This window comes from Cryptotermes secundus, unplaced genomic scaffold (assembly GCF_002891405.2).
Source record: "Cryptotermes secundus unplaced genomic scaffold, Csec_1.0 scaffold106, whole genome shotgun sequence".
Lineage (NCBI taxonomy): Eukaryota > Metazoa > Arthropoda > Insecta > Blattodea > Kalotermitidae > Cryptotermes > Cryptotermes secundus.
Genome location: NW_019734310.1, coordinates 695,650 through 721,316, shown reverse-complemented (window position 1 = coordinate 721,316; position 25,667 = coordinate 695,650). Strand labels below are relative to the sequence as shown.

General features: G+C 41.9%; 1 protein-coding gene across 12 annotated transcripts in view; it reads left to right on the top strand.

Moving 5' to 3' along the window:
• The window catches only part of LOC111868449 (centrosome-associated protein CEP250), a 119,668-nt gene that overhangs the window by 35,908 nt on the left and 58,093 nt on the right, over positions 1 to 25,667 (top strand). For 8 of the 12 annotated variants that reach the window (XM_023859088.1, XM_023859086.1, XM_023859085.1 and 5 more), the window contains one exon: positions 20,768 to 20,890. The exons of the other annotated variants lie outside the window; for them this stretch is intronic. In XM_023859088.1, coding sequence (XP_023714856.1) covers positions 20,768 to 20,890 — 123 coding nt within the window. The remainder of the gene's footprint in view (positions 1 to 20,767; positions 20,891 to 25,667) is intronic. 12 annotated transcript variants of the gene reach the window in all.

Genomic DNA, 25,667 nt, shown 5'->3' with positions numbered 1-25,667 from the left:
GTTCTGTGGTTTGGGAAGTATACTCAGCTATCGGTAACAATTAATTAAATGAATAGTAATGAGTTTTTTTTTATTTAAATTCTGCACGGGCTACTGGCCTTGTTCACTGGCTCATGTGTCTTTTTCTGTCCGATACGTGTTTAGTAAACCACATCGCGTCTGTGCCTTTTCTTCTTCACGCTTCGACACAGAAGACAAGTAGAACATACGAATAATTCAAATAATGAACGCGTATTCCGAATGTGAACACTGAACTGACTCCGATAAATGTATCAGTAAGTGTGGGCTACGTTCAGAAAGGAATGAAGTGTGCCGACTTCAAACTTGTGTAATTTAATGTTACTTCTTCCATGCGCAACAGGTAGAAACGTAGGAGGGGGAGAAGTAAGTCAAGTTTTCTCTTTTCCCTTTCTCATATTTCCTCCTATTCTTTATCAGCTTTTTCTTATATACCTTCATTTTTATACTTTTATTTCTTATTCTGTTTTCGTTGTTGTTTTGATGGTGAGTTTGAATGGAAACAAAGTTTTGCGCACGCGCAGTTTAATAGCTTGCTGTGAACAAGTGGCTGGACTTGGCAACTCGTCCGGGTCACGGCACACAGTTGCCCACCTGCTGAAGCAGAAGACGGAGGTGCAACAAGTGAAACTCTACAAAGCGTTAGAGATAATTCGTTGCCGCGACTTCGTAAAATTTCATATTATATACGTATGACACATATCGTATAATAGTTCTATTTATTATATAAAAATTTAAAATACTATAAATTATAATTACAATAGTTTGCAAATAAAGTAAATTAAATAAGAATTTTATTGAATTTGTTTCTACTGATTAATGTCGAAAAGAATGCTTAGATCGGACGCTCTGTGCCTTTGCGTGTAATTTTCGAAGTTGTATATTTTTAAAAATTAAAATTAAAGCCGTATCCAACTCTTTTATTCAATTTAAATTCTAATTATTTGATTTACAGAACCTTTTTTGTAGAAAATGAAAATTAACTGAAAACATATGACAAGAACTGGACAATTTCGAGTTACTATAAGGAGTTTCCGAGGGAACAATAAAGTCTATTCGTATGACTTCAGAATGTTTATAAAGTGTGGCAAGTTGGGTGTAAGCTCGAGTGGACCTAAAAGTAACCATGCATGTGAAACGCTCCATTTTGTGTTCTAATATTGTGATGTGATTTTGATTAATTTTCGCTCGCAACTTCAAAGGACTATTAACGATTTCTTGGGTGGTGGGGGGTACAGTCAAAAAACCCGTTCTTGTAGCACATGAACTTTATGGCGCAAACTGGACATGGACCCCCCGTCGGAGCTTTGACTGACCAGCAAAGGTATGTTATCGTTTTGTAATCGATATGTGAAGTTTCTCTTTTTTTTAATGGCTATTAAAGAAATAGGCCGTGAAAATGTCAGTTAAATTGAACTGCCTTTGATAGGATACAACGAAAAAAAGATAATGTCGAAAGTTTTAATTAAACCTGGAATCTTTTTAATATTAGTTTGATATAAAAATGAAAGTGATAAAAATATTTTACTGTAATGGCAACTGATATTCCGATGACAGAAGCAGACACAATATTCGAAACGTTAATGATCACAGATATACAACACCTCGTATGGACAGCCCTATATAATTTTCATGTCATTTCAGTTTATGGACATAAACCCTACCTATATTGTTGATAAAACGGCATACGGAGTGACCAAAATTGGTGCTCGAGATGAATACTTCAAGCTTTGTAATATTTCTAACAGAATCTCTTCTGCAGCCTAAGTAGGAAGCATGGGCACCGCCAAGCTCATGTGGGAGTGGCAACCCATGTATATCCCCCCCCCCACACAATTTAGTTTCTTCTTTTGAGGAAAAAATCAAAATTTAAAAAGTGGAATACATTAAACATTAACACGAAGAAATTAAAACCAGTTTTTGGTTATTATTCTACACTGCATGCCCCAGAACTACCAGTACAAGTAGTCAAACTGCTTGCACGTAAGTGTGTAAACAAACACTCTGACTCTGCACTTTTGGGGAGGAGACAGCAATTCAGACAAAAGCAGGAAGTGCATTTTGAAGAAATGTGTGGCACAGCCAATAGCAATATTCAGATTATACTAATAACCACAAGAATGTGGCCAAGATAAGGTTCTTATATCAACACCTCGATTACTTGGGAAAAAAACAGAGTTTATGATGAGAATGACAACGTATTAATATAATTACTCAACAAGGTTATGGTAATATCAAAGGATAGGAACTTTCTAAAATAATTCTGATTAGCTAACACCAAATCTGGTTCGAAGAACTTTCCGTAGCGTCTATTATTTATAAGGAATTCTGAGTAAAAGGGATATTCTTTTATCATTTGTATGTTCCTTTCTTAGTGTTCTTAATTTTTTTCATAAACAGAATGAGAAAACTATTTTATTAATGAATACAATTTATTCTTATTTAAATAATTTCATTGTTGCTTCCCCACAACGTCCAGACCGGCTTTGGGGTCCATCTAACCCCTACCCAATGGGTGCCGGATGCTGTTCCCCGGGGGTAAAGCGGCAAGGGCGTGAAGCTGACCACTCACCTCTGACTAGTGCCTTCATGGCGTAATGCTTAATTGGTTAAGTGCAGGGGACAATTTACTTTTTTGCCATTGTTTAAGATTACATAATACGTAGGCTCATGTCTTGGTATACGAAACGTAGATAACAAGATATGGTTCAAGTTACTGCTTCGTGACTGTCACCTCGTGATCAGCGTTTCCGATTCAAGCATAAACACTTTAATTCGTACGAATTATGGGGAAAGGTGAATTATTGTTGTCCTATGTAATACACACAGGCCAATGTCCGGAAATTGGCCGGCCTACAACCTTCGTGGTCGTACACTTTCCTGCCTGAAAAACAATGGAACTTTCAAGGTAGCCTTCTAAAGCACAATATTAACTATATATATATGTATATATGTATATATATATGTATATATATCTTTTGCTTTAACGTCAAGGAGCTTCTGCACTTTTTGCCAGCGGAGTACGTTGGTGTGTGTTTATATGACTCGTAGTATTAACAGCAATCATTTCACTAAACAGCATTAACAATTTTTTCTTTGTATTGGAGACGCAGTATGTTTTCTCTAAAACGAGAACTGGATTTCTAAATTTTATACCAACTTCAAGCTTCAAATAATTAATTTATGTACCTGTATCTACTACAGGAGGAACATCATAACTTGTACTCTTCAAGGAGGATGAAGTGGGCAGGCATGTAGTACAAATGGGAATGCATATAGGATATTGGTGGGAAAGCCAGAAGGAAAGAGACCACTGGGAAGACCAAGGCGTAGGTGGGTGAACAACATTAAAATGGATCTTAGAGGGATATAATGGGATGGTATGGATTGGATTGGTCTGGCTCAAGATAGGGACCAGTGGAGGGCTCTTGTGAACATGGTAATGAACCTTCGGATTCCAAAAAATGCTGTGAAATTCTTGAGTAGCTGCAGATTTGGGGGCTTCACAGGAAGGGCTCAGCTCCATAAGTAAGTAAGTACACTATATCTACTAAGCAGGCAGAATCTCTTTCTATGGCTTTACAGCCCTTTTGACCGTTGCTGCTTTTTCAGTTCCTTATTCCTCTACATGCCGGTCACGGTAGCCGAGCGGTCTAAGGCATCCACTGTCTTCGCTCGCTCGGAAGCCGGGATCGTGGGTTCGAATCCCACTCAGAGCATGGATGTTTGCGTGCGTTTTTCTGTGTTGTCTACAAGTAGAGGCCTTGCGACGAGCTGATCACTCCCCCAAGGAGTCCTACCGAATGTTTAAGATCTAGTAAACCGAAGTGAAAGGGAGAGTTTCATGGAGGTAGGCCTAGGCCCAAATTGGGGCTGTAGCGCCACAGAAAAAAAAATCCTCTACACAGTCGGTAGGACTCCTCGGACGGGGGATCAGCTAGTCACAAGGCCGCTACCTGCACACAGAATGAACACACAGACATCCATGCATCGAATGGGATTCGAATCCACGATCCCATGGTTCAAGCGGGCGAAGAGGGTTCATGCTTTAGACCGATGAAGTGGAGATCAGAAATTAAAGGAGAGTGGTTAGCTATACTTACTTACTTACTTACTTACTTACTCATGGAGCTGAGCCTTTCCTGAGAAGCGGCCAATTCTGCAGCTACTCAAGAATTTTCCACCATTCTATGGAACCTGAAGGTTCATTACCGTGTTAACAAGGGCCCTCCACTGGTCCCTATCCTGAGCCACACCAATCCAATCTATACCATCCCATTCTATTCCTCTAAGCTCCATTTTAATATTGTCCACCCACCTACGCCTTGGTCTTCCCAGTGCTCTCTTTCCTTCTGGCTTTCCTACCAATATCCTATATGCATTCCTCGTCTCCTCCATTCGTGTGCTACATGCCCTGCCCACCTCATCCTCCCTGACTTGATTATTCTAATTATACTTGGAGAAGCGTACAACTTACGAAGCTCCTCATTGTGCAGTTCTCTCCAACCTCCTGTCACTTCATCTCTCTTCGGTCCAAATATTCTCCTCAACACCCTCAGTCTATGTTCCTCCCTTAATGTCAGAGACCAAGTTTCACACCCATACAGAACCATTTGGAAAATTATAATTTTGTATATTTTAATTTTTATGTTTTGGGACAGCAGACGAGAAGACAAAAGGTTCTGGACTGAATTGTAGCAAACATTACCCGGTTAGCTATTTTTTGGCAAAAACAGTGCTAAATCCCAAGTGAATCATTTAGAATTTTTAACAGCGTAGAACGACAGATGTTCAGGGCAAAATACGAGTAAATAAATGTAGGGGTCTTAAGAATTTTGTGTCATTTTGTTGGAGCTGTCGGAAACGAACGCTCCATGAAATTGAAGGAGGTAGAACTAATTTTCCCTCTTCTGATGAACAAAAGCCCACAAAATGAAAAGAACCACGAAGATGGAAACGAAACACATTCACACCCCTTTCAACATCTCACTGGTGCTACCAACCTACCGTTATTACGTACCGGTTCACTGGTTTTCTTAGTGAAGTTTTACTTGGGCTCAAATTCGATTCCCCAGTTGAATGCCTTCTTTCGAAATTGTATTTAAGTAGACAAAGACTGTCCTTAAACGTCGGACATAAAATTTGGAATGTCCCTTATTTGTAATACGTTTAATATCTGATCCGCTTCTGAAGTCCTGCCGAATCCTTGATGTTGAAGCAGGGACATTTATGTTGTCAAGTTTTCGTGTGTGACTGTAGACGAGTTTTGGATTGGAAATAGATCTTATTGACCACTTACGGATCGTAACTACAAGTAACTGTAACAATCTCACTGAATTACACACTCCAAATATAACTGTTACTACAGCACACATAAAGTCTTCTGAGATTTCTCTAGTCGTTTCATGGGAACGGTTCCTAACACTGACCTCTGTTCACGTGCTTACCACTAACTACAACGAAGGAGTATTCACTTCGTAGACTCCCTTTCAATTCTCTCACTGCGTCAAATGATTAACTTACTCTTCTCTGACAGACTAAGAACTGACCACGCCTGCAACTGACTGGTTGCCTCAAACCGTCCCTGTTAAAACAGCTTAGCACGGACCGCATAGAAAATACCGTTCCTCTGTTGTACCATTGTTGCTTTCTTGTCTGTTCCTGCAGGAACGCTTTTACCAAGCCGTTGTCTAGGAACGGCTGTGTTATATTTGCTTAGCTCACTGACGTTGCATAGAAACGGCTCTATTTGCTACAATATATAGTACCGCATCTCTGAACTCAGATAAACTGTTCTGCTAGAGGGATAAAGATAAAGCCATCTCTGTAACAGGTCGTGGAGAGCCACAGAGTTGTGAGGCGTCGAGGTTCCCAAAATTTCTAGATAATCGGCTCACGGATGGCCGTAATGTTATCAGCCTTACGCGCCGAACGACATTTACCCTCAATAATATTCCTGGTACTCATTTCTGTTAGAGGCTGAGTCGACCCCAGGGCCATAGTGTGGTAGGAAGGATTAGGTTAATTGAAAAATGCAATGATTTCATTGGGACTCGAACTTGCGATCTTCTGGCTTGTGGCATAGTGCCTCAATCAACTACGCTACCTCGTGTCCCGGAGTAAGCGCACCTTCTTCTCCCGATGTATCATACACACTCATCTTACTGCAAAGTATGTTAAGCTTCTTAACCTCAGCAGTTGGCACAGTGTTGTACGAGAGAACTTGCACAGCTCGTTTCAATTTCCTGTTCACAGTAAAGCATGTGAATCTTATCTGCAATGAGCTGAATGGTATCTTTACATGTACTTCCTCTTCCTGCTGAGCAGACGTGACACTTGAAGAACCACGCTTGGCAATCTTTTTATTGTGATTTTTTATCTATAATTCCACTTCGATTTATTTTGCTTCCCGTTTTGCGTAATTAAAAATGGTAAATGGTAAAGTTGTTCCTGTGCTAAACTAATGAAGCACTACTCCATATAGGCGTGTGGGGGAGTGGATGTATAGATCCATATTTTCTTCACCTTAGCACTAGCTGGAGGTGAGTGGTCAGCTTCACGCCCTGGCCGCTTTACCTCCGGGGAAATAGGCTTCCGGTGCTCATTGGATAGGAGGCTGGGTGAGCCCCAGAGCCGGTCTGGAAGACGTGGAGAAGACAAAATTCTAGCCCGTACCGGGACTCGAACGCCGACTACTCAACTTCCCCGGACTTGTATCGGTTAGTGTGGAAGCAGCCTGACCCAAGGAGCTGGGTTCTTATTGAGAAGCCATCAGTTTCTCAGATACTCAAGAATGTTCCAACATTTTATGAAAACAGAATGTTCATTGCCATGTTCACAAGAATATTGATCGCTATCTTGAGCCAGATCAATCCAGTTCATACCATCTCCTCTTATTTCTCTAAGTCTAATCGTTTTAATATTATCTTCCCACGTACGTCTATGTTTTCCTACTAGTCTTTTTCCTTCTGGCTTTCCCACTAAAACGCTAGATGTATCATTCTTCGCCCCATACGTACTACATGACCTGCCTATCTCATCCTCCTTAATTTGATTATTCGAATTGTATTTGGCGAAGGGTGCCGGTCACGCTAGTCGAGCGGTCTAAGGCATGCACTGTCTTCGCTCGCTCGGAAGACGGGATCGTGGGTTCGAATCCCACTCAGGGCATGGGTGTTTAGTTTGTATGTGTGAGTTTTTCTGTGTTTGTGTACAGGTAGAGGCCTTGCGACGAGTTGATCACCCGCCCAAGGAGTCCTACCGTATGTCTAAGATCTAGAAAACCCGACGTGAACGGAGAAGTTCATGGAGGTAGGCCTAGGCCCACTGGGGCTATAGTGCCAAGGGGGAAAAAATTGGCGAAGGGTACAAGTTATGGTTGCGCAAGCGGCCTGAAGATCATCTTTACGTAGAGAAGAAACTCAGACTTTGGGGAGTTATTGTGACGAGGGAAACTGAGGCCAATACATCACTAAGCGACTAGACAAACTGCGCATGCTCCGGCTCAAAATATTAACTTCCGTTGAATATCTTAATTCTACATGCAGGCCTTAAAGTAATGCCATTTAGCCACAGAGGCGAGTTTTGCCTTGTCTTAAGGCGTCATAGGCATGAAATCCAGGCTATTGGAGACCATTGTGAAGGGCAATTTCAAATTGATGATTTCATTACAAACGTGTAATCGATTCGTTACGTGTGTACAGTGCAGGGCAGACACGTAGGAATGTTAATTGCAGGTAGACGAGTTGCATTCTGAAGTAAGCCAGCATACTACTGCCGTTAGCCACATCCCAACTTGGCATTCTTCAGAAACCGATGCATTCCCTCTCGCGTACCTAATTTGAGTCCTGTTTCGTGACTTGGTACATAACCCAATGAGAATTATTCGGTGCCCACTGCTTCTCACTTAAGCACTCAAGGAAGAATACTGAGTAGGTTATTTGTAACTTACCTAGGTAGTACCTGGTTCGAATTGCTATTATGTTATTAGGGGTCAAAACAAAAATTGTGGAACCAGCAGAAACAGCCGTTGCTATGAAGAGCCTAGCAAATTTTACGTGACAGCTCATTACCGCGGCGAAATAAGCAACGCAGCGATAGAGGAATTGTGGGAAGAGTTGATTTCTGTGCGTCGAGGCTGTAAGAGGTTTAAACTTGGGCGGTGGTGAAGCTTATGACGGTTCAAGTGACTAAGCTGCCGTTGTAGCATACGACACGTGAAATAGGCATGATCTGCTTTGCGACGCCTGGACCGACAGAGGACTTTTATATAGTGCAAAAGTAAGAATTTTCAGTAGTTTACTGTACGTGCGTTACGTACACTTGATAAAAGGCCAAGCATATTCATAAGAGACAAACTCATTTTCTACCCAGCAAGGTTGCTACATAAGGACTACTACCGCAAGGGTTCAGCTGGGGGAAAAAATCTCTGGTCGTGATCTCAAGGGGCTTGACGCCAAGAGAAACTGACTGGTGATAAATCATCAGTCTCGCAGTGTCTCCGACTCTTTTTCTCTGAACGAGGGCTCACTGCAGTGAATTCGTGGTGTAAGAATTGCATACGAAATTTTGGTCTGGGAACTTTTGGGAAGGGAGCCGGGATAGCGTAGTCGGTATAGCGACTGGCTACGGGCTGGACGACCGAGAGGTCTAAGTTCGAGTCCCGGTAGGGTCAAACATTTTCTCTTCTCCAAGTCGTCCAGACCGACTCTGGGGTCCACTCAACATCCTATCCAATGGTTACCAGGGACTCTTTCCCCGAGGTTAATGCTGCAGGGGCATGAAGCTTACCACTCAACTCCAGTTAGTGCTGCGGTGAAGAAAATGTGGATCTATACATCCACTTCCTCATACGCCTTCATGGCGTAGTGCTCAATTAGTTAAGCACAGAGATAACTTTACCTTACCTTACTTTTGGGAAGTCAGTCACTTCGCAATTCCAAGAAGATCGGAAGGTGCTGTTAATATGGTATTTGGAAACTGGGACGTGAGAGTGAGAGGTGGAAGGCAAAGGCTCCTAATGTTGATGTTGTCAGAGGTGCTGAACTTGCATGTTCTGTTAGTAGAGAGCTCGTTTAGTTGTTGATGTACATATATATTACTACACTAAATTATATTCCTTTCAGAAGGGAAAGGAACTCATGTGAAACATCATGTAACATCTTAGTTGCTTGATGATTGTCTAGTTCAATTGGAGATCTGCAAAGAGACATGAAGACAACAGATTTTCGAATAACATGAAACTAAATATGGAGATTCGTTTCCCGAGTTATAATTTCTTCACAACAACCACGTATTTAAAGAAAATAAAAATGAGGTACATCCTCCAAACAGGCATCTTTCAGAGTTGCTGCAGAAAGTTGCAAAGAGACCATTTTATTGAAATCCGTATAGGCTCATCTGTCACACACATGCAGCTATAGGAGGAGTACCGTGGGACCGCCTCTTTCAGCTTGCGACCTCAGATTAGCTTATTGTAGTACTTACTTACTTACTCGTGGAGCCGAGCCCTTCTGGAGGAGCCGCCAATTCTGCAGCTACTCAAGAATTTCCCAGCATTTTATGGAACCCGAAGGTTCATTACAGCTTATTGTAGTAGCTTTGTTTATTTGTTGTATTTATCTCTTTGTAACGACGATGTCAGTATCTCTTAAATATATAACGTCTAATGATAAGATGATTAACAAAACAAACTCCGTAGCCTGTAGTCCGCAAGCGAAATATACCAACCGAGCGACCGTCATTTATCGGCGAAGTTAGTGCGAACTTTAACGGAAAGAGGGTGTCGCGTGGTCAGCGCAAGGAATCCCCACGGCCGTTAATCTCGGTTTTCTAGACCGGAGCCGCTATTTCCTTGAAGATTAATGAATGACTAATTTGAAATGGAAGTGGTCGTGGCTTCTTTCAAGGTAATATCCTTGCTTTCCCTTTGAGGGACTGAGGGAGAGACGAAAAACCTCAGTCGAGCTGTTCAGTGTCTCAGCTAAGATTCAAACCAAGCATCCTTGAAGTACCACTCGAAATCGTAGCCGCCTGATTCAGTCTACTCAGTATCAGCCCTTATCGTAAGGGCCATGGTATATAAGCGTGGGTATTCGATGGAGCAATGACAGTCAAACTAGGGGGAGGAAAACCTGTCCCAGTGATACTCTGTTATTACATGACTTGCCCCGGATACGAACCGTACCCTTACACGATTTGAGATTCTCACAGCGGCGTTTATGAATAGTTCTATCTTCTGGGATATAATGGTGTATAGTCCGTTGAAAGTCAAAGATGTTTCAGAGGAACATGTCACCTCCATCTTCATGATCAAAATATAAGCCAAACAAAAATTGAGCGCTAAAGCATGTGGCATGCAGATCTGTTTGAAGTAGAAAGACGATGTATATGAATTGTGCTCTAACTGTAGGCCCGTCTCCACAGCAAGCAGGACTTACGCAGGGGAGACAATTTGAATGCACTGCACAATTCAGTAAACTCTAAATCTCGTGTCTGAAACGAAGCCAGTGAACGTACCGAGCAGCGGTCCAATCGCAAGCCGTGAACTACAGTCATGAATCGACCTTTCCTTTTTTTAAGTTTGTATCCACGGCGTCGGGTTGGACGCAGGAACAAGACGGTGGATATACGAGCATGCAGTTTCTTCGCGATTATAGCTTTGGAAGTGGGCCAAACAGGATGCTCCCCCCCACTCCCTCGAACCCAACTCGTGAAGATCATTCGGCTTGCTGCATCTGCACCAAACATAACCTGTCACGACGAGATGACTCTCACCAACTCGTTTCACTCACTTGGAAATGTGAGCGTGCTGGGCAGATGAGAAATACTGTACTTACGGATAATCCAAAAAGGAACCTGCCTCTTGGGGGCACATTCGTATGCCTGGCCTACTTTCCTTACTTTGAAAAAATGAAATGAGGCTTATGATATAGCCTTGCTGTCTGCCTGTATCTGTTCGTGTCTGTCCAGCTGTCTGTATAGCCCCCCAAAATGTCTGTGTATCCCACCTAATTTTTGTCAGGATGATTATGTGGTCGCCTTGCTGTTTGTATCTGTTCGTGTCTGTCCATCTGTCTATGTATGCCCCTTAATTTTTGTTCGGATGATTATGAGATTACCTTCCTCTCTTTGTGTCCTCTTACCGCACAGAAAACACACTGCTTATCAATTACAGAGACTAACTGGTTAATGTTGTTTGGGGAATATAATTTTTGTTTATTCTCAGAATTGCATTAAACCCATGTTATGTGGGCAAGATGGAGTCTTTTACTTTTAAAGTGCGTGGTGAACATAATAATTATTGTGCTTTAAATGTTAATAAAATCATTTGGAGAATCATAACTATTATTTTACAAACAGTCACAGATGAATCTTGTCATACATTGAAGAGACTCGTATGAACAACACGAAGAGGCCGTGGAGGCCCATAGGGTTGTGAGACGTCGAGACTCCCACATTATCTAGACAATCGGCGGTAATGTTGTCAGCCTTACGTGCCGGCCGCCCTTTACCCCCAGGAAGATTCCTGGTACTCATTTCTACTAGAGGCTGATTCGATCCCAGGGCCATAATGCGGCTGGAAGGATTAGGTAAATTTAAAAAAAGAATCATCTCATCGGGACTCGAACTAGCGACCTTCCGGTTTGTATCATAGTGCCTCAACCAACTACGCTACGGCGTGCCCCCTATGTAAAACTATGAAAACCCTTTTTTCCCCATTAAATCCACTATCGCAGTAGCGAATGCGATTAGGATTTCCTTTTTTGCCTGAAATAGTACTTCAGAATGAGAAAGTAACTATACTATAAACTGTTCTTGAATATATGAAGTAATTATGAATGTTCAGTTTTTTCCAATGCTTTTTTTAATTGGGTCGGAACGTGAAGATAGTTTTTGTTTTATTTTTGTGGGTAGAAACTAGAAAGCAATTGAAGCAGAACTCACAATGCAAGACCTAGACATTGAACAGCCTACTGGATTCTCAAACTATTCATTTTCAATGTTAACTTGCAACAAAGAAATAAAAAGTATGACCATGAGTCGTGAAAGCAGTCACATGACAGAAAGGTACAAGCTGCCTTTCATTTTAACATATTTTTACCAGTCATTCGATTCAATTTGATACAACATTCTAATGTTTAACTGTGAATTGCTAGTCTGAAATTTTCAACAACTTTGTACTTGTATGTATTCCGTATAATGTCTATATTACTGTTTTATATTGTTACACGTCACGTGTCACTGTAACAGTCTCACTGATTTGCACACTCTCTAGAAGATTCTTGTCTTTTCTACAACGGCCAGACCGGCTCTGGTGCGCAACTAGCCTCCTACCCAATGGGTACTGGTGGCTCTCTCCTTGAGGGTAAAGCGCCAGGAACGTAATGCTAACCACTCACCTCCATCTAGTGCCGAGGTCAAGAATGATGGAGCTTTACCTCCACTTCCCCATATGTCTTCATGCCACAGTGCTTAATTAATTAATTTCGCACAGGGGCTTACTTTATGGATCACTATAACTACAGTGTACAAAATCGTCTGTGTATTCACTAATCGTTGCTTGGTAGCGGTCGCTAACAATGCAACTCAAGACTGCTAACCGCCGATTCCGACTTCTGACGTCAAAGTCAGAGTGATTTTATGACTGGCGGTTTGCCGCCAATCAGTTCCTCTTGGCGACAAACTCCTTGAGACTCACGATAAGAGATTTTTTTTTTTTCCAACTGAGTCCTTTCGATCATAATCCTTATGTAACATCGTATCTGACGAGAAAATGGGTTTGTCTCTTAAGAACATGCTTGGCCCTTCGTGAAGAATGTAAGTGACTAAGGACACTACTCTGTGTGGAACAGCGAGCTGTAAAGTGTAGTCACGAGTTATATGTGTCTTAAGTGGTTAATAAATCTAGTCACGAATCAAAACCCTGTCTATAGTCACACGCAACACGCGACAATATTTTCCTTAACGGACTCTATGGAGCAGAGAATCTAATAGCCGTTCAGGTGGTTAATAATTTAGTTAATTCTTATGGAACCCTCAGATACATTCCCATGTTTGCAGATGTCGCGATTGGATCCTGTTCTGAGTCCAACGCCATTTAAACATCATTTATAATATTACCCTTCCTGTCTACGCTTGGATCTTTCAGGTGGCCTCTTCCCTTCAGGGTTTCCGGCTACAATTGTTTATACTTTGCGCAACTTCTGTACATAACACAGGGTACTAAGATAAACATAATACGCATCACTTCTATTGTGTGTGACCCAACAATGGGTTCATGAGAGTTACGGTAACTTATTTTAGTGGGAAAGAGGGAAGTGGAGGGGATGTTTACTCTGGCATGCCACTTATTTTTACGGCTGAGAAGCTGACGTAATCTTCAGACCAACTCATGAGGGAGGAAGGATGTGTCTTCGTTACGTAAGGCCAGGTCATGTCCTAGATGAGGCCTTAGATTTTGTGAGGTCATTTTGAGTCTTTCTTTGAAGAAAAGTATTATACCGTGGGATGAACGTTTCGTTGCAAATGGCTGTGGGAAACTGCAGTCCTTTAGGCACAGAATATATAGAAATAGGAAAATCATGCATACTTCCGTAATGGTAAGGTTAGTAAAGGCATTTTAATTGTAACGGCGTTCGAATCTTCTGCTATCCGTCTGGCAGGGTTTGCTGAAGAGTGGAGGCAATGCATGTGTTAAATAGAATATATACAAAAATTTAAATAGTTAAACCTCGACAGAAGCGGCCAATTAGAATGTTTATTGCAATAAGATAAAGGATGTCCCTGCGCTTAAAAATTAAGCACTACGCCATGAAGGCGTGTGGGAGAGTGAATGTATGGATCCGCTTTTTAATGAACTCGCCACAAGTTGGAGGTAAGTGGTCAGGAACACACCCCGGCCGCTTTACCCCCGGGGAAAGAACCTCAGGTGCACACTGGTAGGAAGCTGGGAGGACCCCAGAACCGGTCTGAACGATATGGAGAGGAGAAAATTCTTGCCCCTACCGGGACTCGAACTCCGATCCCTCGGTCGTCCAGCCTGTAGCCAGTCGCTATACCGATTACGCTATCTCAGCTCCTTTAATAATATTAAAATGTGTCTTGAAGAAACAGGATTTGAAGGTGAATATTGGATTCAGCTGGGTCAGAATAAGGACCAGGTTTGAGCTGCTGCGAACAGAGCAAAAATCTTCCGGGTTTCGTAAAAGACATAGAAATTTTACGGACTGCGCTTAATGGGGAGTTTAATTTGGCCCATTTTATGAAAATTATATTGAATTTCTCATTACTTCCATGCTTATTGCGTGCGTCTCCCCGTTCGATGAAATGAGGCCCTTAGGGTTGTGAGACACCGGGGCTCCCACATTTTCTAGACAATCAGCTCACAGATAGCGGTAAGTTTGTCAGCCTTAAGCGCCAGTCGCCCTTTACCCCAAGGAAGATTCCTGGTACTCATTTCTATTAGCTGCTAAGTCGACCCCAAGGCCATAAGAGGACTGGAAGGATAAGGTCAATAAAAAAATCCAATGACCTTATCGCGAATCGAACCCGCGACTTTCCGGCTTGTAACACAGTGCGTCGACTAACTACGCTACCGCGTGCCCATACTCTGCTCTTGATAAATAAAGCGTTTTACTGAAAATAGAACACCTCTGTTTAATAATTTTGTTTTCGGAAGGAATATGATGTGACACACATTTATTGCGGTGCACACAGATCTCCTCACGCACTGAATTTAACCGTTGATTTGAAACGCTTTCAGAATCGTGATTACAGAAAGTGAGATGTCGCTATGATATATTGCGTATCTTCATTCATCTTGCTTGAAGCCACAAATTATGATGATCGTTTTAAAGTGATAATCGCAGGAAAGTTGTGAAGTTTCGTGGTGAAAGTGATGGCGTGCAAATTGTTCAGTAGCGGATAGAGCCTTCACTCCATGTTAAAGACTTTTTGCTTTCAGTCCCCGGTCCAGTGAAAGGTCTGACACTCTACACACAAGAGGCCCTCAATTATCATCAGTTACCGGGCCCCTGTCATTACACATGTAGCATTCTTTCAGTAATTTTTTGTAATCGTAACACTGTTGTAGGACAAGAAAAGTCTCTTTCATCGGATGTATACGAGGACAAGAACATGTATACAACACTTTGAAATACAACTTGAAATTTCATTCATGAAGCTAAGTAAAATAATTGTACACAATTTTGTTTGAAGTTTTGACAAAACAATCGCATAGAATTTACACTTTTTTTTTTTTTGCGTAGCCACAATGGTCTCCGTTTTATTCTTCTCAGCTGTCCAAAACTCTCTTAATTCCATCAGAACAAGACATTGTCCATTATGCCTTAAACTATGCCCGCGTCGCTTCTTCCCATGAATCATTTCAGACGAAATTTCATCAGTGTTGATTCTGGTAGCCCTGCGTAAACTTCACGATTTGCTGTCTAACTGTAACATGTGTCATATTCCGCGGACACTGGTCCTTCCTCTGAATTTTTTCCATTCATAAAGTGTCTTGCTCATTTGAGATATCGTAAGAGTTGGGATGCCTCAGTCGGTATAGGAACGGGCTATGGGCTGGATGGCTAGATTTCGATTTCTGGCAATGCAGATTTTTGTCTTCTCCACAGCGTCCAGACCGACTCTGCGGCCCACCCAGCCTCCTATCCAATGGGTACCGTGGGCTCTTTACCCAGGGGTAAAGCGGCCCGGAAGTGTGGTTGTCCATTCACTTCCATCTAGTGTCAAGGTCAAGAATGGTGGCGTTATATCTCCACTCCCCCACACGTCTTCATGGCATAGTGCTTTATTAATCAAGCCCAGATAATTTACCTTTTTATCAAACATGTCGCGATACTGAGCTGTCACGCTTAAGCAAAATTTACTAGTTTTCACACCATCTGACGCACGCTTTCGTAACTTGCGGGTTTTGTAAGATGAGATGTTAACTCCCTCCCTCCGGTCTATCGTCAATAGACTGTCTGCTACTCCTTGTTCAATATCTTTCTAGAAATTTCCATTGCTGATATTTGGTTATCCAGTATCTTTGCACAAACCTCCGTGGGTCATGTACAGCTGCACATATTTTTAATCTCGTCACTAGATAGGGGTGTTGGTTCCACGCTCAGACCGCTATGGACTATCGTAGGAAAAAGGGAGCCGAAAACGTTTGAGTGGTACGTAGGGTATACCCTGCAGCTGGTCTGTGCGTGGCGAAGAAGGGGGAAGACCTACTCTTACGGAGAATCGAACCTCAGTCGTCAGACCCGTGGCCAGTCCTTGGATTGACTTAAGTTTCTCGGCTGGTTATAAGGGAAATGCAGAAGAGCGAAACAGCCCGGTGCACGGTGTCACACCTGTAGGTATGTACCGTTAGTGCCCGACTGCCCCATAACTGTTCTGATGTGCCCCCGGGGCGCTGCTTGTCTGGTTGCTGCTCTGCCGGGATTGTGGCGATAACTCCACGGAGCACCCTCCTTCTTCACAAGCTGATAGTCGCTCAGATGGCCTTGAAATCTTCCCACTTTTATGGAACTCGAAGGTTCATTGCCGTACTCACAAGATTTCGTCGCTGGTCGCTATAAAAGGATAAATTTGACCCTGTGTTTAAACAGTTAAGCACCAAGCCATGAAGACATGAGGTAGTGGAGGTGTGGCGTAACCGTTTTTGACCTTGGTACTTGATGGAGATGAGTGGTCAGCTTGACGCCCAGAACTTTTTACCCCCGGGAAAATCGCTCCCGTTGTCCTGAATCAAATTATTCTAATCTGCAACCACAAAGCCTCTTGTGGATACGGTAATGAACCTCCAGGTTCCATAGAAAGCGGGTAATTTTTGATTACCTGAATGACAATGGAGCAGGGATAGCCTAGTCTGTACAGTGACTGGCTACAGGCTGGACGACCGAGAGTTTGGAATTCGAGTCCCGGTAGTGTCAATAATTTTTTCTTCTCCAGGTATTCCATAGACCGGCTCTGGGGTTCACCCAACTTCCTATCAAATGGATACAGAGAGCTCTTTCCCCGAGGGTAAAGCAGCATGAGCGTGAAAATGGCCACTCACCTCCAACTAGTGCCGAGGTCAAGAAAACATGGGTCTATACATTCACTCTCCTATATGTCCTCATGACGTAGTGCTTAATTAGTTAAGCAAAGGGACAATTTTACCTTACCTGAATGACAGTCAGTTTCTGGACCGTGTTCCTTGCAATAAACTGAGAAGTAGTGGGTCTGGAACGGGGTCCACTCAGCCTAGTGAGGATAATTGAGGAGCTATTTCAAGGAAATAGCGGCTCCGGTCTAGAAAACCGAAATTAATGGCCGTGGGGATTCGTTGCGCTGACCACGCGACACCCACTATCCGCTAAAGTTTGCACTATCTTGGCCGACGAGCGGAGGTCGCTCGGTCGGTATAGCTCGCTTGAGGACTGAAACCACGGAGTGTGTCTTTTTTTGTTTTGTTTTTCTTCTTTGCAATGAACTCGCTCAACTGAAACTATCCTGGTAACAAGGGAATCAGAACAAAGGATTGCAGTGTGTGTTTCAGCGATTCTGCTTACAAGATAGATGTTCTTGTTATGGAAGGCATCCCCGCAGGTAGGCCGATATGACTCATGGAGTCTGTGTGGGACCACATGGTCCTACGCTGTGAGAGGCGTTCAAGGTTAGGCTGAAGCCAAGTGGACGTAGTTGACTTTTGTGCTATTAAACCGGGCTTGGTCGCTTACAACGAGAACAGAGACGAACAGAAACGGAGAACACTGTCAACAATGCTTTTATAAACGGTAAAATTGTCCCTGTGCTTAAATAATTAAGCACTACGCCATGAAGACGTACGTGGGAGTGCATGTATAGATCCACATTTTCTTGACCTCGGCACTAGTTGGGGGTGAGTGATGAACTTCACGCCCCGGCTGCTTTAATCCCGGAGAAAGAGTTCCCGGTACCCATTGGATAAGAGGCTGGGTTGACCCAAGAGCAGGTCTGGACAATGTGGAGCTCAGAAAATTCTTGACCCTATCGGGACTCGAACTCCGACACCTCGGTCGTCCAGCCGGTAGCGGGTTACTATACCGACTGAGCTATCCCGGGAAATGGTTTTATATGTAAGATTTAATAAGGAAGTAACCGTGCAACCATTTCCTCTGCATTTTTGGCCTTAAGTAATATTTAATTTATATACACTTGGTCGTCGACTTACGACCGACATAAGTTCTGACTGACAGGTCATAAGTCGATCTGGTCGTATGTCGGCCATATGTTTATTAACAGTATTTTTTTTAACTTTTTTTACCTTTTATCATATTTTATTTTTCATTTTTTTTTGTGGTCGTAAGAGTGGGCGGTCCTACGTCGCATAGGTCGTAAGTCGACGACCAAGTGTATATAATATGTTCTGGTTGTAGCAGGAAATCCTATAGTGAGATGCTCAGTGCCATCCGTATATGAGTAGTATTTTATGACGGAGTATTAATATTGTTGAAGTTTCTATATCTCCCGTGTCTGAAAAGAAATGAGAACGTAAGGTCACCATCAACCTGCTAACCTTTTCGAGTTTCATGTAGAATCATCGTCAAATTCAGGCAAAACGGATTTATAGGCGACCCCCGCAATTACGACCTAACTGATTCTTGTAGAGCCGTCAAACCCACGTTCCACAAAGGCACAATGTTATAAATTTCAGTACCGTTCCTTGAAAATTACTAAAACTCACTAACAAAATGCCGATCACAGTGGCCGCGCGGTCTGAGGCATGAACTATCTTCGCTCGTTCGAACACTGGGATCGTGGTTTCGAATCCCACGCAAAGCATGGATGTCGGTGTGTGCGTTTATTCTGTGTTTATGTTGTCCCGTGTGTAGGTAGCGGCCTTGCGACGGGCTGATCACTCGTCCGAGGAGTCCTGCCGTCTGTGTAAAATGATTACGAAACTGAAGAAGAGGCCAGGGCCAACAAAGGGCTGCAGAGCCACTGATGAATGAAGGAAAACTAAGTAAAACACTAATTGCATGCCTTTGCAGACATTTATTAGACGAAAACACACATTCAGTACAAAAATAAATGAGACAAAATATGAAGAAAGTCGTCTTCTGGGTTTTGGCGCCGTNTTTAAAAAATCATATAACAAAAATTAAATTCATCCTTACTACATATTCTATACTTTGTGGAGAGAGAAGGTTACTGGAAGAAATTAAATTAAATGCAGATAATATTAATCTTCTTTCAATGCCTCATGTTCATTCTTTGTTCTCGGTCTAGGGTGTGCTTTATGAGGAATAATAATTGTAAATAAGATCTAAAAGTTTGGGACGATGGTACATTACTACAAGTATTGTGCTTTTGGACATTATCCATCATCCTGTCTTTATCTAAAAACTATCTTGTTTATTTTTCAAAACACTCAGTTGGGCCCAATATAGAGATAGTCCGTAGTGCCCAACTGAGTAGGTTTTACCTGAAGACGGAGAGAGAATCCAGTCTCCGATACACTGTGTTTTGAAAAATAAAGAAGATGATTTTGAGATAAAGACAAGCCGATGGATAATGTCCAAAAACAAAATATTTGTTGTTGTATAAGAACAGTGGTTTGGGAATTCATTTATAGTACGTTAATGTTGATATTACTGTTGTTTTTACACGTTGATCACATACGTAAGACTAACAGATGCCGCTTGTGTGTTGTCAGTACTATTCTGATTGTGATTTAGAAAGAAGTAGGCTATGATCTCTAGGTGTATGTTGTAAAAAGAAATGCAGCTTCTGCAAGAATCACTGAAGTAGGCCTAACTTTCACAATAGACGTATAGTTTAGTTATCGGTAACAGGAACTTGTATGAATGGTCTCTCTTTCTGGCTCATTAAAGAAGAGTTCTGTCGGTTTCTTTCTTTTTCGTGAACCTCGCCATGTTAGCGGAACTGGGTCAGCGGATTCATTACCGACTGTTGCCGTGGGCTACCACAAGATGGCACGTGTCGGTACAGCAGGCGAACAACCGATTAATATAATTTATATATAAAAAAACCGCTTGAATTCTGTGTCCATTTCTTATTGCATATTCTCTCAAATCTCGAAGAGCCTGCGGTTTCGGTAGTCATTTTAATTTAGAATATTTCTTGAAGATGGAGCCGGGATAGCTCAATCAGTATAGCAACAACGCTAGAGACTGGACGTTCGAGTCTCAACAGGAGCAGGAAAAATTATTTTCGTAAAGTCCAGACCCCTGTCTAGAAAACCGAAATTAACGGCCGTGGGGATTCGTTGCGCTGGCCACGCAACACCCTCTATCCGCAATAGTTTGCACTAACTTTGACAAGCGTTGGTCGCTCGGTCGGTATATTTCGCTTGCGGACTAAAACCACGGAGTTTATTTTTAGTTTAAAGTCCAGACCGCCTCTTATACAATGGCTATTTCCCCCGGGGGGGGGGGGTAAAGAAGCAAGGGCGTGAAGCTGACTGCCCACCTCTCTAATGCCGAGGTCCCGAATACTGGAACTATACCTCTACTCCCCCATACGTCTTCACAGAGTGGTGCTTCATTAATTAAACACAGGAAAGTTTACGATCTTCTGGAATATGACGTTGGGTAGTGTTATAGATAGGTACAGGCGTTTCGGATGGACTTGCTGGCTTCATATTCAAGGTATAAGGGTGATCTAGAGGTTAGTCTGAAACGTTGACACTTATCTACTCTGTCAAGCCGCACAACATAGTAACCTCAGTCGGTTTATTTGTTGGTATTTTTAGTGCGATTGTTCTGAAGTAAATTACACAAGAGCCCGAGAGAAACGCCTGGTCCAGCGCCTTGGAGGACAACATACCATCATGAAGAAGGCAGTGGACACGCATGCGCAGGACAAGAAGGAGATGGTGAGTTATAGTTATTTTGGTGTAGCTCAAAAAATTGTTAACTCGTGTTCTTAGACGTTTCGTGCAAAAATAGTGTGAATCAAGTTATTTACATACAGGAATGCAAACTTGAAAAAATTATAACAATTATTGAGACTTGAGTGAGATATTGCTTTGGGCTGGATGTACGAATATGACAAAGATATGCAATCTAATTTTGTTTTCGTTTAGGTAAAATGAATGTAGACAAGTTTAAAATTAGAAATGTGCTCTCAAAGACGTTTTTCCACATTATGATACAATTATTGAGTCGCATGAAGGGTTTGAAGAAAGTCCAAGTGAAATTAAAATGAACATCGCAAGGGCCGACAGTCGGCACATTACGATCTTAATGAAAAGTAACACCATGTTTCGATTAGTGAGAAGAGCGACGTTTCTGCTTCAGGTACATTTATCAAAAAAACAAAAAACAATCGCAAAGAGACAATTTGTTTCCATTGTTCAAGCTTTTGCCATCCATTAGTTGCACCAGCAACAATAATTATATATATATTATGGAGATTATTTTCATGGGCCTATAGCTTAGCCACTGTAACACAAAGATAAATCTTAAATAAAAGTTCCAAATTACAAATGTAAATTTTTACCATTCCCCATCACCCTTAATTTTTTAAATGATGCTCCTTCTCTTTTAACACAAACAATTTTAACCAAACTTTCTGACCTTCAGATGTGAATGTTTAAAGAAATGACCAGACACACGTCATTAAAACCATGTTCTAGATTTAAATGTGATATCATTCTGATGTATGTTACCCTGAACGAATTTTCATATTCTATACAAGGCTCAAAACACGTAGTTACCGGAGAACAACAATGAAAATATCGGAGATTTGACAATTATTGTTACGTGTCGGATGCTGATAAAAACTACATCTTGCTCTGTGGCAAGTACGTAAACATGGACTGGCTGTTATGTATACGGCGCTTCATTTAATGACGGTGAGAAGAGTGCATGTGTACGAGTATTTAACAACGTATCCATAATGTACCAAGGAGGATGAGATGGGCAGGGCATGTAACATGAATGTGGAGGAGCAGAATGCATATAGGATATTGGTGGGAAAGCCAGAAGGAAACAGACGACAAAGAACACCAAGATGTAGGTGGGTGGACAATATTAAAATGGATTTTAGAGAGATGGGATGGGCTGGTATGGACTGGATTGATCTGGTTCAGGATAGGAACTAGTAGAGGGATGTTGTGAACAGGGTAATGAACTTTCGTGTTCCATAAAATTTTGGGAATTTCTTGATTAGCTGCACAATTGACGGCTTCTCAAGAAGGGCTCAGCTCCATGGAGTTGGATATCTATAGCTACTTAGTAAGTGTGCTTCAATGTTCTTGTATGAACATCAGGATCACATACTAATTCATGTTCACAAGTGAGATGTTTGTAATATGAACGTACACAAAATTTCAAATTCAAATAAATATTGACATTTGTTGCTGTGCCGGTCACGGTAGCCCAGCGGTCTAAGGCATGTACTGTCTTCGCTTGCTTGGAAACCGGGATCGTGGTTTCGAATCCCACTCAGGGCATGGATGTTTAGTTTGTGTGTGTGTGTTTTTCTGTGTTTGTGTACGAGTAGAGGCCCTGCGACGAGCTGATCACCCCCCCCCCAAGGAGTCCTACCTTATGTCTAAGATCTAGAAAAACCGAAGTGAACGAAGAAGTTCATTTATGGAATCCGAAGGTTCATTACCGTCTTCACAAGAACCCACAATGGTTCGTATCCTAAGCCAGATCAATCAAATCCATAGGATCCTATCCTGTCCCTCTATCCATTTTAATACTGTCCACCCACTTATGTCTTGGTCTTCAAAGTGGTCTCTTTCCATTTGGTTTCGCCACCAATATTCTATACGCCTTCTTCCTCTCCCGCATTCGTGCTACATGCCCTACGGGCTGGATTAATATCTCGAAGGAAAATTTAAGAATGAATGGCTGGCCTTGTAACACACGAGAAATGAGTACTACGGATTTTTTTTTATCAGAAATTCTGAAAGAAAGACACCAACTACTATGGAGATCTAGGCGTACATGGGAGAATAATATTAAACTGCATCCTAAAAAGTAAGGTTGTCGAGTGGATTATGCTGGTTCACGTTAAGGTTCATTGGCATTCTCTTCTGAACACGGTATTGAATTTTCGGGTTCCATAATCGACGTCGAATTTCTTGGCCAGCTAAGCGACTATCAGCTTCTTAAAAAGAACTCTGTCCCATAGAGTGAGTTATTTTGGCATACTTTAAATACGGTTCTTAAAACTGAAATCAGATTTTAATATATTATTGTCTTCATATATTCGTGCCTTTGGCTTCCTGGTTCGATGGAAGGTTCGTAAGGATAAGTTTAACGGGGTTTGCCAATTGTTGAATGTATTTTTCATAGAATGTTAAGGATGTGTAATTGATCGAAGCTTAGTTCAAGCCACTATGGCCTATAGCCTGGAATTACTGAAGAAAATCACAACTTTAAATCAAGATTATTAATGCCTCGATGGAAACTCTAAGCCAGAACAGAACCAGGTATCTTCCTCCCCTCACCTTGAGGACGGAAACAGACCCAGTTTCCGAAACGTTGTGTTTTCTAGTTTCTAGAATACCTGACAACGGACGAAGCCCCAAAACCCAGTAATTCTGAGAACCTACTGCTTTAGCTTCGAGTGAACTGCCTTCCTTACTTTCAACTATCTTTGAAATACAATTTATTTATTATTATTGTAGTTCTTTATTATTATTTATTTCTTATTAAAGGAATCTCTTTGAAATGTTAAGCAGGTGTGTACTCAGTCGAAATATTTCTTACGTCCCACTTGTGTGATGTGTTGTGTTTTCAAACTCTGAACACTTTCTGTTTGCTTATGGTAAGGTCATGTGGAATGTTTAAGTATTGGAAAGAAAGTAAAGTAATTACGGAAGCTTTCTAGAATGAAGAAAGCTGATATTACATAAAAAAGTATTGTATTTATGCGTATATGCATAAACGTATTCATTTATTCTGTGTGTGCTGTATGTCAGACATACTGTACAGACTTTCTGTTAGGAACCGCACCCACGCTTTCATTTCAAGTTCTATTGTCGGCTCTAAACACTGAAGTCGAGTCTCATTCCACGAAGGCTACGTTCCTTCGCCTCCCGGAACGTTGCGTTTGTGAAGAAACCGAAAATTCGAAAACAATATCAGTTTATTGCATATATTAGCAAAACTCGTTGATTGTGATTTTTCCAAGGGTTCTGTATGGGTATGAAACTTGGTTTCTGATATTAAGGGAGGAACGAAGACTGAGTGTGCTTGAGAACATGGTATTGGGGATGAATTAATAAAAGGACGGACAGAACTGCGTAATTAGGAGTTTCATAAATTGTAATCTACGCCAAGTACAGTTAAAATTACCAAGTCAAGGTGAATTACATTGGCAGGACATTAGTACGCATAGGAAAAAATGTATATAAGCTGTTGGGAGGAAAGCCAGAAGGAAGGAGACAACTAGGAAGACCAAAGCGTATGTGGGTGGATAATATTAAAATGGATCCTAGAGAGGTAGGGTAGGATGGTATGGACTGGTTTGATCTGACTCAGGATAAGGCCCTTGTGAAGGCGGCAATGAACCTTCAGTTCCATAAAATGCTGGGAAATTATTAAGTAGCTGAGCGACTGGCTGCTTCTCAAGGTCTCAGCTCCATGGAGTTAGTTATAAAGAATTATTGTCAGGAAACCTAAAAAAAAGGCTACAGTTTGGGATATTGGGATGTAGTTTGAACGATAATATTAAAACGAGCCCTAAAGAAATACCGTGAGAGGCTATTCTCTGGAGTCAACTGACAGGGCAGAATCCAGTGGCTGGCTCCGGTGGGCTTGATGATAAATAATCACGTTCAATTTAAGGCGGAGAATTTCTTGATCATATATACGACCATTATTTTCTCAAAAAATATTCTATCCCACGGAATTAGTTAAGGTTAGGGGAAACGCTTAAATTGAGTAGAGACTTATAGGAGGATAATAGTCTGCCGTAGTACAAGGGACTTAGGCCCACCTCACTAGCAATTAAAAAAAAAAAAGAAAAGGAGGATAGTAAGGAGCACATATCCTAAGAGAAAGAGAGAGAGAGGAAATAACACTTTTTTTATTTATACTGGGGTTGTACTAAGTCCCTTGTACTGCGGCCACTTCTGGCCTATTGTACCTGCCCAGATGATAGGTGAGGGTGATTGTGGAGCAATTGGTGGAATGAAGATTGGCAGGGGATACCGAAGTACTCTGAGAAAACCTGCCCCAGCCCCACTTTGTCCACCACAAATCCCACTTGACCAGACCCGGGCTCGAACCCGAGCCGCCGCGGTGGAAAGCCAGCGACTAACCGCTTGAGCTATGGTGCGGCCTGAATGACACTTGAATGGAGAAAATTTGCACAGTGATACACTTCGTGCCAGTCACAGTGGCTGCGAACTCTAAGGCATGAACCGTCTTCGCTCGCTCGAACGCTGGGATCATGGGTTCGAATCCCATTCAAAGGCACTGATATTTGTGTGTGCATTTATTCTGTGTTTGTATTGTCCTGTGAGTAGGTAGCTTTTTTGCGACGGGCTGATCACTCGTCCAGGGAGCTCTACCGTCTGCGTAGAAAAGATTACTAAACCGAAGAAGGCCTGGGCCTAACAAAGGGTTGTAGAGCCATTGATGAATGAATGAATGAAATTATACACTTCGTAATTCGTACTTCTCATCACA